General features: G+C 44.4%; 1 protein-coding gene across 1 annotated transcript; it reads left to right on the plus strand.

The window, feature by feature from the left end:
- The first annotated feature begins 3253 nt into the window (after window positions 1-3253).
- On the plus strand, window positions 3254-13608 carry LOC147321636 (uncharacterized). Its single transcript, XM_086305740.1, has 5 exons — window positions 3254-3803; window positions 9523-9581; window positions 9675-9758; window positions 9839-9915; window positions 11238-13608. Exons 1-5 carry the CDS (start codon window positions 3433-3435, stop codon window positions 11280-11282), a joined length of 636 nt encoding a protein of 211 aa, XP_086161866.1. The 5' UTR covers window positions 3254-3432; the 3' UTR covers window positions 11283-13608.
- The last annotated feature ends 1983 nt before the right edge of the window (window positions 13609-15591 follow it).

Raw genomic sequence — 15591 nt, forward strand, 5'->3', positions numbered from 1 at the left:
TTCAGCACGACGGAGCGCCGCCTCCTCCAGAGTGAGGCTGAGTCATCGTTCCAGAAGTGAGCAGGCATGAGTGCGTCTGCAGGCACAGTGAGGCATCAAGGGACAGCAGAGAAGCCTCAAAGTTCAAGGAATCTGCAGGAAGTTCAAGGGGTAGCAGAGGGTTGGTGCACAGTTACTTTCTCTGATGAAGCCAACTTCTGTTTTGGAAATCTGGAAAAATCCTTTGTCTGTGGAAAATCCTGAGATTTGTGAGGCACGTTTACAGGTCTAGCCTGCCTCAAACATGGAGCATAAGTGAAAAGTGGCTCAGAGATCATTAGATCAGCATGTTGGATCCATGGTCAGGAAACCAAACCGTGGTGAATGATCAGTTCTTGGAAGCATGTAGACAAGCAGAAGTCCACAAACTGTGAAGAACTTGGAGCACTGATTACTGTCTGGAGGTTCTCTCTCCTGTCAGGTGCAGGTGTGGGCCGGCAGCTGGAGGAGTCTCTGTTTCCCAGGCTTTGCTAATCACACATGCCTTCATTTTCTCAGCAGTGAGCACTGTTTAAAGGTTGGGGTGGGTCTTCCATCTCTGTCAGATTGTTGTCACTACAACAGTGCTAATCGCCCTCATGCTTAGAACAAGTTTTTGTGTCATGCTCTGCTTAACCTTTTGCTCTTATCTGCCTCCAGTAATTTTTCTAATGACCTTCCTCTGTTGCGGACATTCCTCAGTCCAAACCTGTTACTTCAATTTGTTATCATAAATTGTTGTCACAGTAGCTACCAGCTATCCTAGGAATCCTCACCTGCAGTGTACCTGCCTGCCCGCTTTCCACAGCTCCTTCTCCCAGTCTCCTCTGGATTCCTCCGTCCCGTCAGGACATCCTCCACAGCCTCTAGATAAAGATAATACCAGCTCCACTTCTTCTTGAAACTAAGTTTGATTCTGAAACCTTCCTGTAACCAGAGAGTTACCTGCACAATCTCCTGCTGCTGTTTCCAGTGTCGTTAACTTCTAAAAACCTGTTAAATAAACCGTTTAGAACTGTTGTTAGTTTCTTTCAGGCCACTCATTTGGTCATTATGGCATTTAGGACTTCCAGAAGCTGTAAACACCGACTCTCTGCACAGAGTTCATTTGAACTGCTCTTTACCAAAGAATGTGAGCTTTGTGTCTGCAACAAATATTATCAAAATGTACATAATACAAGTTCTTCTTTTCTACTACTACTCCACGACATTCTTAATTAGCTATAATAAGGAAGAACAGTAATAATTTACACAGCCTGCCATCTGATGGTTTTAATGCGTCAAGTTCAAAGTCAAGATGAAGACTTCCTGTCCACAGGATTCACCTTTGACCTTTTGTCAAGTTCACAAAAGCATCAGATTCAGAACTTCAGTTTGGCTTCATTTGAATATGTGTTTGCAAGTTTAACCAAATACCTTTCAGCCGTTTGACCATCGGCTAACTTCTTCTTCTTGTACAATAAACGAGTCATGTTCACAGACTCCAACTTCCTCAGAATTAGCAGGAAGCTCTGTGGAGCATGACGAACTGTGCGATTCACTCAGAAAAGACGACGTTTTCCTGTTTGCCTTATTTTCTGCACACTTATTCAAACAAACCCACATTTTAATGACGCAGGAATCCATCCCACATCAGATTTATGACAGCAGCTGGAATCTGTGCAGAGTGCAAAACAAACAGCTCCACAGCTGAGGAATAACTGCACCGCCATTCACACAACCCTACACCACTACAGTTAACCCTGCAGCGGCCGGTGGTGAGATCGTGAAATGAACTCAGCACATCCACTGAAGTACAGTTTAAAGTCCTTGCACTCTGGATGCAGCTACTTTCTCCTTCATGCCATTTGTTTGAAAGCTTTAGTTGCTTCTTATCTGCTAATATACGCTCACAAGATCATTATGTGCACCTCTCTGCCACCAGGCTTGGACCTGCTTTCGTTAGCAGCAGCCATGAGGAGATGCTACACTGTGGTTATAAACACATGGACACAGTCAGCAGCAGCTCAGGTGGGCTGTGGTGTGTAAACGACGCGCAGCTAAGGCGCCCAAGAGTTTCAGTGACTCACCCACGGCATGCACTTCTTTAGCCACAGACGTTAGAGTCACTGACAGATCTTTGCATAAAGCACACAGGAGGACAGAAACTCTTCACAAAGATAAAATCGCTCTCACTCTCTTTCTAACCTGTTCCCACATTAACCGTGAATAATTCTGATCATGTTTCTGCATCGTGACCACTTCATGAAAACTGTTGTTAGTTGGATTATGACTTCCTGTAAACGCGTCTTGCACCACTTTGTTTATTCAACACAAACCACGTTCTTCATGTAACGCATCGGTGCGTGGACGGAGGGACCCACGGTAATCCTGATCACATATTTATTCAGCCGGGAGAAAAACTTCCCAGTGACTCTGCGTGTCCTGTAAGCTCCCAGTATGTGTGGTCATGTGACCTGTGAGCGTCGCGTGTCAGTAATCGGATGATTGACCTGACAACAAATACTCTGCTGCGTCACTGACTTTAATCCGCACCTGCCTCGAGCGAAAGCAGAGAGGGAGTAAAACCGGAAATCCACCCAGATTTCAAAATAAAACGAGAAACTAACTTTATGTTTGACATTTGCTTCTTGATGACATTTTTTATGCTGGAGGAGAAAAAAAAGGCAAAAATAAAACAGATGCAGCAGTTTGCAAAAGCCTGTTTAAGCAACCTATAATAAAATACATCAGTATCCCTCTGACATGTTACAAAAGCAGACACACCTGTTTCTTTAAACTACAAATCAAGAATGTTTTCTTAAATACATCTTTTTTTTTTACAAAGCTCAACTTTGTAAATTGCCTGTATGTCTGTTAACTTTATGTGACTTGGTTGCTTATTCGGCGTCTTCTACTTGGAACCTTTTATTTAATCTTTAAAGCTGCAGATTTTGTAGAATATATCTGATAAATCTGATCAAGAATAGCTCAAAGTCCTGAGTAGATAGTCTGATTTGAAAGCACCAAATTTTACTTTCTGTAATTAGCAACAGCTCTGTGCAATCTTCATTGTTACTAGTTTATTTTCAGTCACTTTCTGTTATTTATGCCGTGAAATAAATAAAATATATCTTAAAAGAGATTTTATTATTTAGACTTCTTTTCTCTCCGAGACATTTTTCCCGTTAGGAGCGTTTTCGCTGCGCTTTTATTTTGAAATAATGAACTAGAATTTTTCCTGCAGTCTGTCAGCCTTGACTCGGGGGTTGCTAAGGCATGCGCGCCATAGCAACCGGCTCACCAGTGAAGGAAAAGTGAAGATTTTAATGTTCATGTTGTTTAAACACACGAGGAAGAAGAAAATGATGATGATGATGAAGGGTCCCTTCCAACCTTCGAGACCGGATACAGAAACATCCCAATGAGGTAAAAATGCCAGGAACTAAAGTCATCAAGCCTAAACCAGTCGATACAACGAGGAAAACCCAGGAGAGACCCAAAGCGGCCAAAGAGGCGCAGAGTGAGCTCCGAGTTCCCGCTGTGCGCAAAAGCCGCGCCTCCAGCTGTCCGAGAAACCCGCAGCCTGAGCGGTGCCAAAGACCGACCGGCGGGCCGCAGGGGTCACCCTCCAAACCAGGGAGCGAGAGGAGAACCAGGTCCACCTCCACTGCCCCCAAACCTCCACAGAACTGCTCCAAAGCGAACCGGGACTGCAGGAGGGCCAATCATGCCGCCGTGGAGCCCAAATATCAAAGAGAGGAGCGGACAGTGCGAGCGGAGGCCAAGTACGCAACAAGCCACAGGTGAGATACGTCAGAGGGGCCTCGTGGACACCCAGTGGACCACGTGAATCCATCTGTAACACCACTCACAAACAGCAGTGAAGGGAGAATGGATATGAGAAACGCCTTTATTATTATACTGTAATACCCATCACAGCATCGAAAAATAAAGTTAAACACAACAAACAGATAGAAGTAGCTCAGTAAAATTAAATAGACTACAATAAAGACAAACGAAACACTATTAAAAACATCCTGCTGACTGTAGTAAAAACAGCACAGCAAAAATGTTTTTATGCTCAAAATAATGTTCAGTCCGTCCACAGAGGATGCTGCAGATTTACAGATTTATAGGCTGTATAGAAAAGATGGAGTGAAGTTGAAGCCTAAACAAGAAGCTGCTGGTTGTGCGTGTTGAAAGTGACGCAGAAGTCTGTGGCGTCACCAATGCTCACAGAAACTGTGGAAATCAAAAAATGGAACGATAGTATTTGATATTTTAGCGTCTCCTGTTAAAAACATTAAGAAAATTATTTAGCATGCAGGAAGCGACAGGAAGTTGGGAAGCCTGATTTTTTCCTTTTATTATATTTGAAGCTCTTGGACTTTTGAGAAACGAGCATATTTGTAATAGAAACGCGTAAACACTGATATCAGCCAAATATATCCAAGCAAAACACTTATCATTCATTAAAAGTCAGACGATGGTCTGAACCAAACACAAAAGCAGATTATTTGTGAGGTAATTGTGTTTATTTATGCTTTAAGAGACAACAGCAGCACCAACACAGTCCACAGGTCCAGTTCAGTGAATTGCATTAGTGACAAAGATCACCTGCACAGTGTAAATGAAGGAGGAAGTTATCCATCGAGGCCTCTCTCTGCTGTAAAGCTGGACGTGCAGTCAGCGGGGACTGTGAGAGCCCGCCTTCAGTGGAGATTATCTTGCCACACTGAGCGATGCTGTAAATTTAATAAAAATATGTCAGGATCGCTCCGTCTGTAGCGCAGCTGTGCCAAACATGTCGTATTTAACTGCTTCACACCGAGACTCTGAAGGCAGGAAGTATCATTTTTTTCTGTTACCTCGACGACTTCTATGGTGGGCGGGACTAAGATGGGGTAAAAACTGAGACTTGAGGAGGTGGGACTGTGAATTATGAGATATGAGTGCATTCATATTGTTTTGTATTTAATGCCATTTTTTCTGTTTTATGACTGTTTCATGTTAAAGATGGAAACGTAGATTTTGTAGTATGTTGTCTTATAGAGATGTCTGCTGTCTTTGGAAAAACATTTGGATGTTTGCATAACTTTTGTTTAACAGTTCTACTTTTTCTTTTTTTTAAATTCTGAGATAGTAGAAATAATTTAGCATGAATCTGGAAGTTTTCATTTATTGAATCAGGACAATGAATCTCCCCTCAGATTTAAAATAGCTGCTTGCGTACGCTGAATGTTTGAGTTTCTCTCTCCGAGGCTGCGTGCAGGTCAGCGTTTGGAGGGGAAGGCGTTCACGTGTAGTCCTGCAGTAAAGTTTCACGCAGCCATCTGGTGCAGCAGGTTAATCCCTGCATGTTTTACCACCAACTGCACGACAGTGCTGCAGGTGAACTGCTGCATGTCCGAGTCACAGCAGCACACAGTGTGGCCGGCTGTCAGATTTGGGGTTTCGATTTGAAGCACAAAGAAGACTCGAGTTGTTCAAATATGCTATTTTTACACCTGGCAGGAAACGTTCCCAACATCTCCACAGGAGTTTGTTGCTTTTCTCTCTGGATTAAAAAAACATTCACATATTTGTTTTCATCTTTTTCTCCCATCAGCTTAAATATAACAGCTTCTAAATCCAAGGTAACACCTCATTTGTAGGGTCTTCCTCCCACTGCTTTCCAGCTGCGTACCACATCTGTGCATCTTTGATTGTAGCACCTCCTGCAGCCTCCTCTGGCTCCTCATTTCTCTTTCCTTTAGAGGCAATTTAAGAATTAAAAGAATCCATCAAGACAGCGTACAGAGAGAGCAGGACACAGACAGGTCATGCTTGGAGAAATTCATTTCATTCCAGAGGGGCTCAGATTAGAGCTGCAGCTGATGTTTTATGGATTCCTTTTGATTATTTAATCCTTTATTTAAACAGGTCGTCTCATTGGGATCACTTCAGTCTGGTGTTTGGGTTTTTTATTTCCTTGTTTGGTTTTAGTTTCAGCTCTAGTTCTGCTCTTGGTTTCACTTTGGCTTGTGTTTTGTTCGCGCCTCCGTTGTGTTTCCGTGTCTGGCTGTTTGTCTCTTTGTGTTGAATTACTCGTGTTTTTTCCTGTTGTTGTTGCTCTTCCTGTTTTAATTTGGCGGGTAATGTCCTTTGTCTCTACAGGTTAGTTTAACCTCCCACAGCGTCGTTCTGTTACTCATCCCCTCGTGTGTTTGTAGAAACCGTCTCAGTGTCCTTGTTACACCCCGGCCTAGGCAACCGGGGTGCAACGCAGGAAAATAAAAATAAGGAAAATAAAAATAAGGTAAAAACACACGAGAAAAAACTAATACGGGTTTCCACAAAAATCATCCCAAAACGAAAGTATCGACCACTATTTTCTTTAAAGCAAAATATGATATTTATTTACATCACAACACAAGGCGCCAAACTATTTACAACGGGGGGGAAGAAGATCGCGACCATGACATACAGAAACACAGGGCTTAAATACATAGACGGAGCAATTAGGGAATGGACCACAGGAGGGAAACACAGCTGGGGCAAATTAGACCTGACGAGACAAGGAAACGTAAACTGAACACACTAAGATAACAACAGACCTTCAAAGTAAAACAGGAAACACATGACAGTCACGCAAAAACAAAACACTGACAACACCGAAACGTAACATTTCCCCACACCCAAAAATCAAACATGTAACCCCAAGTGAAATGTTTGATCAAAAGCGGATGAAGGCTGGTGGAGGCTGGAGCGGTCCCATGAACCCCCAGCAAACGACGAAGGCTGGAGCGGTCCCTCGGACCCTCCAGCGAAGGCAGACGAAGGCTGGAGCGGTCCCACGGACCCTCCAGCGAAGGCGGACGAAGGCTGAAGCGGTGCCTCGGACCCTCCAGCGAAGGCGGACGAAGGCTGAAGCGGTCCCTCCAACGGACCCTCCAGCGAAGACGGACGAAGCTGATGAAGGCTGGAGCGGTCCCACTGACCCTCCAGCAGACGACAAAGGCTGGGGCGGTCCTCGGACCCCCCCAGCGAAGGCGGATGAAGGCTGGAGCGGTCCCACGGACCCTCCAGCGACGACAAAGGCTGGGGCGGTCCCACGGACCATCCCCTCAGCGAAGGCAGACGAAGCTGATGAAGGCTGGAGCGGTCCCACTGACCCTCCAGCAGACGACGAAGGCTGGAGCGGTCCCACGGACCCTCCAGCGAAGGCGGATGAAGGCTGGAGCGGTCCCACGGACCCTCCAGCGACGACAAAGGCTGGGGCGGTCCCCGGACCCCCCAGCGAAGGCAATCCCGGACCCTCCAGCGACGACAAAGGCTGGGGCGGTCCCACGGACCCTCCCCTCAGCGAAGGCGGATGAAGGCAGACGAAGCTGATGGAGGCTGGAGCGGTCCCACGGACCCTCCAGCAGACGACGAAGGCTGGTGCGGTCCCCCGGACCCTCCAGCGAAGGCAGACGAAGCTGATGAAGGCTGGAGCGGTCCCACTGACCCTCCAGCAGACGACGAAGGCTGGAGCGGTCCCTCGGACCCTCCAGCGAAGGCAGATGAAGACTGGAGCGGTGCCTCGGACCCTCCAGCGAAGACGGATGAAGTCTGGAGCGGTCCCACGGACCCTCCAGCGAAGACAAACGAAGGCTGGAGCGGTCCCACGGACCCTCCAGCGAAGGCAGACGAAGGCTGGAGCGGTGCCTCGGACCCTCCAGCGAAGACAAACGAAGGCTGAAGCGGTGCCTCGGACCCTCCAGCGAAGGCAGACGAAGGCTGGAGCGGTGCCTCGGACCCTCCAGCGAAGACAAACGAAGGCTGAAGCGGTGCCTCGGACCCTCCAGCGAAGGCAGACAAAGGCTGGAGCGGTGCCTCGGACCCTCCAGCGAAGACAAACGAAGGCTGAAGCGGTCCCTCCAACGGACCCTCCAGCGAAGACTGACGAAGCTGATGAAGGCTGGAGCGGTTCCACTGACCCTCCAGCAGACGACGAAGGCTGGAGCGGTCCCTCGGACCCTCCAGCGAAGGCGAATGAAGGCTGGAGCGGTCCCACGGACCCTCCAGCAGACGACAAAGGCTGGGGCGGTCCTCGGACCCCCCCAGCGAAGGCAATCCCGGACGAGCCCCCATATGTTACACCCCGGCCTAGGCAACCGGGGTGCAACGTAGAAAAACAAAAATAAGGAAAATAAAAATAAGGTAAAAACACACGAGAAAAAACTAATACGGGTTTCCACAAAAATCATCCCAAAACGAAAGTATCGACCACTATTTTCTTTAAAGCAAAATATGATATTTATTTACATCACAACACAAGGCGCCAAACTATTTACAACGGGGGGGAAGAAGATCGCGACCATGACATACAGAAACACAGGGCTTAAATACATAGACGGAGCAATTAGGGAATGGACCACAGGAGGGAAACACAGCTGGGGCAAATTAGACCTGACGAGACAAGGAAACGTAAACTGAACACACTAAGATAACAACAGACCTTCAAAGTAAAACAGGAAACACATGACAGTCACGCAAAAACAAAACACTGACAACACCGAAACGTAACAGTCCTCTTGTCCTTCGTTGAGTCGTCCCTTGTGGTTGTGTGTTTCCTCGCCCTCAGGTCCCAGAGTCTGTCAGATCAAAGCTACGTTTTACCTTCACTCCTGAGTTTGGGTCCATATCCTGCACATGATAAAAATGTGTGCACAAATACACAAATGCACCTTAAAATATTCCAGTGAAATGATGAAATATGAGTTTAAATGTAATCAAAGACCAGAGAATGATTCACAAATAAAAATCATTATTTCTTATTTCTCTTCACTAACGAAGACCATCCGGTCTCCTTCAGTGAGGAGGGAGGAAAGAATAGTAGGTGGATGAAGAAGCGGATCATTGCACAACCTTCCCCTGTGATTTCCTGTCCCCTCCACCCTCTCCTCCGTCGCTCTCTGGTGCACCTGGTGGATGATGGTCCTGCCCCTGCTTAAAGGAGGCTGGGCTGTAGCATCTTCTGATTCCTGCCCCCCTCAGTGGGGCTTTAGTTTGCTTTCCTTTCAGGATGAAGGTCCTGGTGGTTTGTTTTGTTTTCGGGGCTTTAGTTCTCTCACGTTACCACCCTGAGCAGGTGCGTCCGCGTGGCTCCTCCACACTTTAGATTTTTCTGCTTAAATGAAAAAATGTGAATGTCGGGTGTGGCATCCTGTTGAAATGTTTCGGTGGCTGAGAGAACTCGAGCCTTGATGCTCGGCCGGGTTGTGGCTGCGACTACATAAACACCCTGACCACAATCCAGCGCAGCCAGAACTGTGGCGTGAACCCTCCCATCCATCAGAGGAGAAGCAGATTTGTTTCTGTGGTTTTATCACAGTTTATGTTTGATAAGAGATTTCTGAAGCGTGTCTGCAGCCAGTGGTTTATAAAATGGTATTACTCCATCAGCAGATTAGAGATTCACTTTTTCTTCTCATATTCTGTGTTTGTGTTTAAAAAGTCGTGGAAAGTGAAATAAAGAGTTTGTGTTTCCTGTTCCAGTAACAAAGCTTTCACCGTCATCCCCCCAAATCCCAAGAAGAGAAGAGAGATCCAGAAAAGTGAGTCACATTTCAACAGCGTCGTCTCGGAGCTGTTTAAATCATCATTTTCGCTGTTGATACTTGTTTTGTGATGTCTGATTGGCTGAGCAGAGGCGGAGGCAGAGCTCGCCGCCTTAGAGGAGCTGCGTCTGAGCCGAGCAATGGCGTATGTTTCCATCAACCCCAGCAGTGTTGGTGAGGAGGCGGGACCTGCGGATCTAATTGTTATATGTAAAGTTGTTTTTTTCGCTGACTGTTTGTTTGTGCGCTAACAGGCGGCTGCATGAGTCTGGAGGAAGTACGCTCGAAGCAGCAGCAGGAAATGATGCTGGCGAAGAAGAAGCAGAAACCGGTCTGACGGCTCATTTTCTTATTTGTCATGTTGAACACCTGGCCCATCCCACGTGGGATTCAAAGGCTCACAAAACGAAACTTCCTGAAATGCAGAGAAGAAAACCAAACTACAACATTCAAGTTAAACTGCTTGGCGATCCGCTTCAATTCTAATAAAAGCTTTGAAGTGGATCTGCAAAGTAGTCAAAGCTCATGTTTAACTGGAAACAATAGAAGTAAAGCACATTAAACTCAGCTTCCCAGTTTACTTACAGAAACCAAGTACTGGGACTAAGCCTGCGATCAGACTGAGGCGTCTGTAAGATGTGATCTCAAAGATCTTTAAAATGATTTTGTTTTTTAATCTGTGGTTCTTTTGACTTCGACACCAGTAACGTGTTTAAAAGTGTGAACAAACGCTCCCTGATTGATGCACTCGCTCATTTTATCAGCTTCGACGTCTGTTTGCCTTCAGAGCTGCTTCAGTTCTTTGTAGCACAGCTTTAACAATGAGAAGGAAACATTCATCTGTCCTTATTGACATGAAAGCATCACACAGATTTGTTATCTGGACGTCCATGATGTGAATCTCCTGCTCAGTCTGGAGTCTAGTCCAGATTACAGGCAAGAAACCAGTTTTTAGAGGTGATCTGAGCTTTGTGACGTGGTGCATCATCCGAGTAGACGAGTAGACTGAGTCATACGGGGATGGACAAGGTTAGCAACAATGCTCTGGTAAGCTTCTTCATATGGGGCGCCGTTTGTAAACTGAAACATGTTGAGCATCCAAAGATGCTCCTCTGCAGACCTGCAGAGTGATTATTTGAGTTACTATCATGGCATTTTCACCCAGAGAGCCCAGATGGTTTGTTGGACCATCATTCTCAGTAAACCTCAGCGATGGTTGTATGGGAAGATGAGCAGTTTCTGAAATACTGAATCATCTTTCTTCCTCGTTCTGATGCTCAGTTTGAACTTAAATCCACTGAAGTTCTCATGTGATTGGCAACAAGCAGTTGAGTGGAAATAAACACTGAGCTGCCACCTAATGAAGCAGTGAGTGTAGTTAATTATCTTCTGCGGTTCATAATATCATTAAAATACTTGGTGGTGCAGCTGATTCTGTGGTGGAGCTCGCTCAGAGATCAGAAACACTTCTGAAAACTGTCGCCAGTGAACGCAGCTCTTTGCTGCTTCCACCAGTGAAAGCTCTGCCTGAGCTCGTTTAAACTCTGAGCATCCAGCAGGTCATTATCTGTTGTTATATCAGTACGATCACAGCAAACAGCAGCGGACTGAAGATTTCACAGAGAAAATACTTTTCTCTCGATGTCGTTTCAGATGAAGAAGCCGGTGTTGGAGGAAACGTCCGTCCTGACGAGCTGAGCGTCTCCTCCTGCCTCGACTCCTCGCTGCAGCTCAAACATATAAATCACATATTTAAGGAGCAAACTTTAAATAAGTCTTTTTAGTGAAATATTTACAGATGAACAAACAGATGTCAGAGCTCACGTATGTCACCGTTGTTGTCATATAGTGGTTCGATTATGGTTGTTTCAAAGTTCTGTGAGTAGCTTTGTGGTCAAATGAAAATGTATTTTTTATCCAAGTTGAAATAGGAAAAAACTTTATTAACAGGTCGATGATTCAAACATCTTCCTCCGAGCTTTCAGCCATCACGTCAGTAACATGGAGCTCAGGGAATCTTATATGTGCAGCTCAAACTGCAACCACCGCGGGCCCGAATGTGATAAATATAAAGAGTTGTGTGCTAACACACAGACAGAAGCTGGCTCACTGCTCACAGGTACTCCAGGCTTTCACCTGTTGGATGTGTTTGGTTAGATTCATTTTTCTTTGTAAGATTTTGATGCATTTTCTTTACCTTTGTTTTTATTTTATTTGAAGTTTTCATTAAATCTGCAGCCACGTGTTCAAACTGCAAACACCGGAAATAAAAGGTTTGCTGCAACAAGCAGACTCAGGTAACACCTCTGACCGACTGAGGTGTGGCCTGTGAACGCATCACGCCACTCTTCACTCTTACGTAATTCAAACACAACAGAGCAGAACTGACATAAACAGGCTGTGGACAGCACAGAGGACAGGTGACGCAATAACAATATGTTCACTTAATATTTACAATAAATGTTCAAGCAGCTTCTCTCTCTGCGTCACAGCTCAGTGTGCAAAGCAGCGCTCGTGCTCTTTGACATTTAGAAAAACTCATCTTCAAGATGAAGATCGTAAAGTTTTCCCGGTGTTATTCCACGACTCTGAAACTGCCTCCAATGACATTTCAGAGGTAGGACCTGGCTGCCTCACCCACGAGGTGTTTGAGGCATGTCCGGAGTTCTGATTTCTACCCACAGGAGAGGTCGTAGGGGTTTGGTGCTTGGTGGCTCAGGCAGCGGTCTGGGGTGGAGCCGCTGGTTGCTGAATCTGGCCAGTGTTGATTTCTATTTAGAATTTTTTAACTCTTTTATAAACAAACAGTTTCAGTTACCTGCAGCCCAGCTGCAGTAGAAACCTCCAACATCTGGCTGCTATAGAAACATAAAAACTCAAATTGTCAGGTGGTAGATGATGCAAGCTTTTAGAAGACACACACAACACCACCTGGAGGTGAGAGGGAGATTGTTTCTTTAGATTTTGTAAAACTTTATATATCTGTGTATGCGCACATGTGAAGAAACAGTGCCACCTGAAGCTTTAATTTACCTCCCGCGTCTCAGGATTTACTGATAAACGTGAAGCAGGAGCATCAGCGGACATGGTCGGGGAGGATTCACCTTCCCTTTGACTCTGATGAGGCTGCTTCCTTGCTAGAATCCAAGCTTGTGTTTCCTCCCATGCCAGCAGAGGTCGTGTTCTGGCTGTTTCAGAGGCTGTGGCGGAGCTCAGGGTGGGTAAACGGTGACTGACCACCACACTGCACACAGAGGAAAGGTGACTGGAGAGCATTCAGCTTCCAGTAGGAAAACACCATCATGAAGAACGATCACAGCACAGCGAGAAGCACAGACACAGTGAACCGGAGGACTGTGGTTATTTTTATAATGTTTCATTAGTATGAGTCAAATGCAAGTCAGAGGAGCTCTTTGAATTCTTTGCATAACCTTCACATACACACATTAAAGAGCAGGAAGCTAAATGTCAGCATTATTCTTCTGTATCACGAACGCATAATTAAAATGTGTCATATGGCAACTAAAACCCACCTTTGCGCATGCGTGACAGCTGTAGGGAAGCAGCTGTAATTGTTTTGTGAGGCCATGATTGTAGTCCTTATAGGGAGGCGACTTTGTGGAGCAGGTGCAGCATTCAGGGGATCCGGGGAAGCTCAGACATTTCAGCGTTAGAATGTTTGTGTTTGTTTTTCCAGTGTTAAAAAATTCAAATTTCTGGTCATTTAATGAGAAAATATAAGAAATGTAATTAAAGTAAAAACTATTATATAAAGACAAGACAAACAATATTAACTTTAAACCAATAAAATCTTTGTAAACTTGATTTTTGGATAAAAACACCAGCGTTTCAAACGGGTTTTTATCAGATTTGAATGATAAGCCTACACATGCATGTTTGAAGTCATTTAAATTAAAGTCATTTAGGGTTCGGATCTTTGTTATATTTGAGCCACATGCTGAACAAGCGCATTTCTAAAAACTGCAAATAAAGTATCGTACATGTAGCACTCGCAGCTCTCCTGTCTTTTCTGTGTTTTCTGCTGTAGAGCACAGATTAATGTTTCATTTGAAAAAAGACTCAATGTTAAGCTTAACCAGGCTGACAGCAGCCTGGTGGATAACTTCATTCTTTGTTTGTTCGTTTGCATGTTACAGAGCCTGCACAAAATCACTGATCACACAACAGGGAAATGCCTTGTACCAGATTTAGCTCCTAGCTAATCTCCATCTGTAAGCTCTTTGGCAGGTATGCACCATATTGACTAAGCTATAAAATACAAAAACACAGCCAAGATACAAGCTGTGGGAACAGTATATAAATCAAACATGCATGCAAAAAAGGTTTTAAAAACCCAAAACATATTGTAAAATCATATGTATATGTGACCGGTGTGTTCCTGCGTTGCTAGAATTAGAATTCAACTTTATTGTCATTGCACATGTTACAAGTACAAGGCAACGAAATGCAGTTTGCATCCATCCAGAAAGTGCTTTGGCAGTAATATAGATATATTACAAAATATGGATCTATTATAGGTATGTTACAATGTACACGGTATGAAGGTATGTTATGTTGTGTCTGACAATGAAAGGTAAAAAGAAACAAAGACCTCCAAGTCATTAACCTGCTCGCTCCAGCTCCTACAACCAACTACAAACAGCAGGGAAGAGGGTTGGCTCCACCCACCACAACTCCCAAGCTAGCAAGAATTATCTATTCATGCTAGCACTGACTGTGCCTATAACACATATGCGACACACACGTACTACACATTTACAGCATCTAGCAAAGACAGACACAGTGATGACAATAATAGAACTAAAAACACAATCAGAAACATCAGGGTGGCTAAATATACTGTATATGTGTGTTGTACAAAGAAAGGACACAAACCCCTCCCACAGGGGAATTGTAGGAAAGGGGAGAGGCCAAAGGGGTACACTGTATTTATAGGGTTGCACCAAAGAAGAAGAAGAAAAGGCTGAGGAGGGGCTCTAACTGATAATGAACATAAGGCTTAGTTCTACTGAAGTTCAGCACAAACTAAAATCAGTCGTCTCTTTACATTAAACACAGTTATTTACAATAAGTACCGTTAATAGACTGTAAACACAAAGTCTGAGCAGAAGGTTTGGTTCTTAAAACAGGCTTATTGAGTATTTCATTAAATTTAAACAATGCATATTCAGTTATGTCATTTTGTGTCATTTGTTCTGGCTGTTTAATGAATGAATTTAAGTAATACATTAACAAGAGTATTACATAAAATCAATGAAGGGTCTTTCACAAGCGATTTGTAATCTTTGATATTGCTGAAAAAGACCTGACCTGCGATTGACCTCTGTTCTGTGTTTGTATTGTTCTGGGTTTTATAAAGTAAGCTGAAGATTTCTCCATTAGCACCTGAAAGACACCGACCTGGTGAATAGTTTAGGTTTTATTCTTTGTTTGTTCTTCAAATCTGAATCTCATAATTATGTCTTGACTTTATTCTTAGTAAGTAAGTAAATGTTATTTACATAATACATTTAAATTAATGTACTTTATATTAAATAGAGAGAGAAAAACAGAATGTTTCTCAGGCTCCGTCTACACACACCGTAGTGCTGGGCTATGCTGCAAATTTTGGTATTGATATGATACCAAATAAATACAGGGCCAGTATTGCTGATACCAGTACTGATTTATTTAACACAAATGAACACAATTCAGTGCATGAATGTTGAACTTAAAGGACAGAAAGTATGGATCCAATACCAGTACCAGCATGGTTTTGATACTTGCATTAAAAAACACACAACAGCAAACTGTCCATGAGCCACAGTTTCAGAGATCAGCAGGTGGTAAATGTTTGACAAAACAGATGTTCAGCCTGTAACATCTGGGGAATGTTAGAGTTAGAACAAAGTGTGCAACTATTTGTTTGTCAAATTTAAAATTGGTTAAAAGTAGTTAGCAGCATTGCCTTGCAGCAAGAGGGTCCTGGGTTTGAGTTCACCAGGCT

Source organism: Aulonocara sp. 'chitande type north' Nkhata Bay, linkage group LG9, assembly GCF_057382095.1.
Source record: "Aulonocara sp. 'chitande type north' Nkhata Bay isolate Kocher_YH1m ecotype deep benthic linkage group LG9, A_spYH_male_GT1.1, whole genome shotgun sequence".
NCBI lineage: Eukaryota > Metazoa > Chordata > Actinopteri > Cichliformes > Cichlidae > Aulonocara > Aulonocara sp. 'chitande type north' Nkhata Bay.

Coding starts and splice junctions, on each gene's coding strand:
- LOC147321636 (XM_086305740.1), top strand. CDS start 3,433: ATGCCAGGAACTAAAGTCATCAAGCCTAAACCAGTCGATACAACGAGG. Junction 3,804..9,522: donor AAGTACGCAACAAGCCACAG/GTGAGATACGTC, acceptor TTCCTGTTCCAG/TAACAAAGCTTTCACCGTCA. Junction 9,582..9,674: donor GAGAAGAGAGATCCAGAAAA/GTGAGTCACATT, acceptor TTGGCTGAGCAG/AGGCGGAGGCAGAGCTCGCC.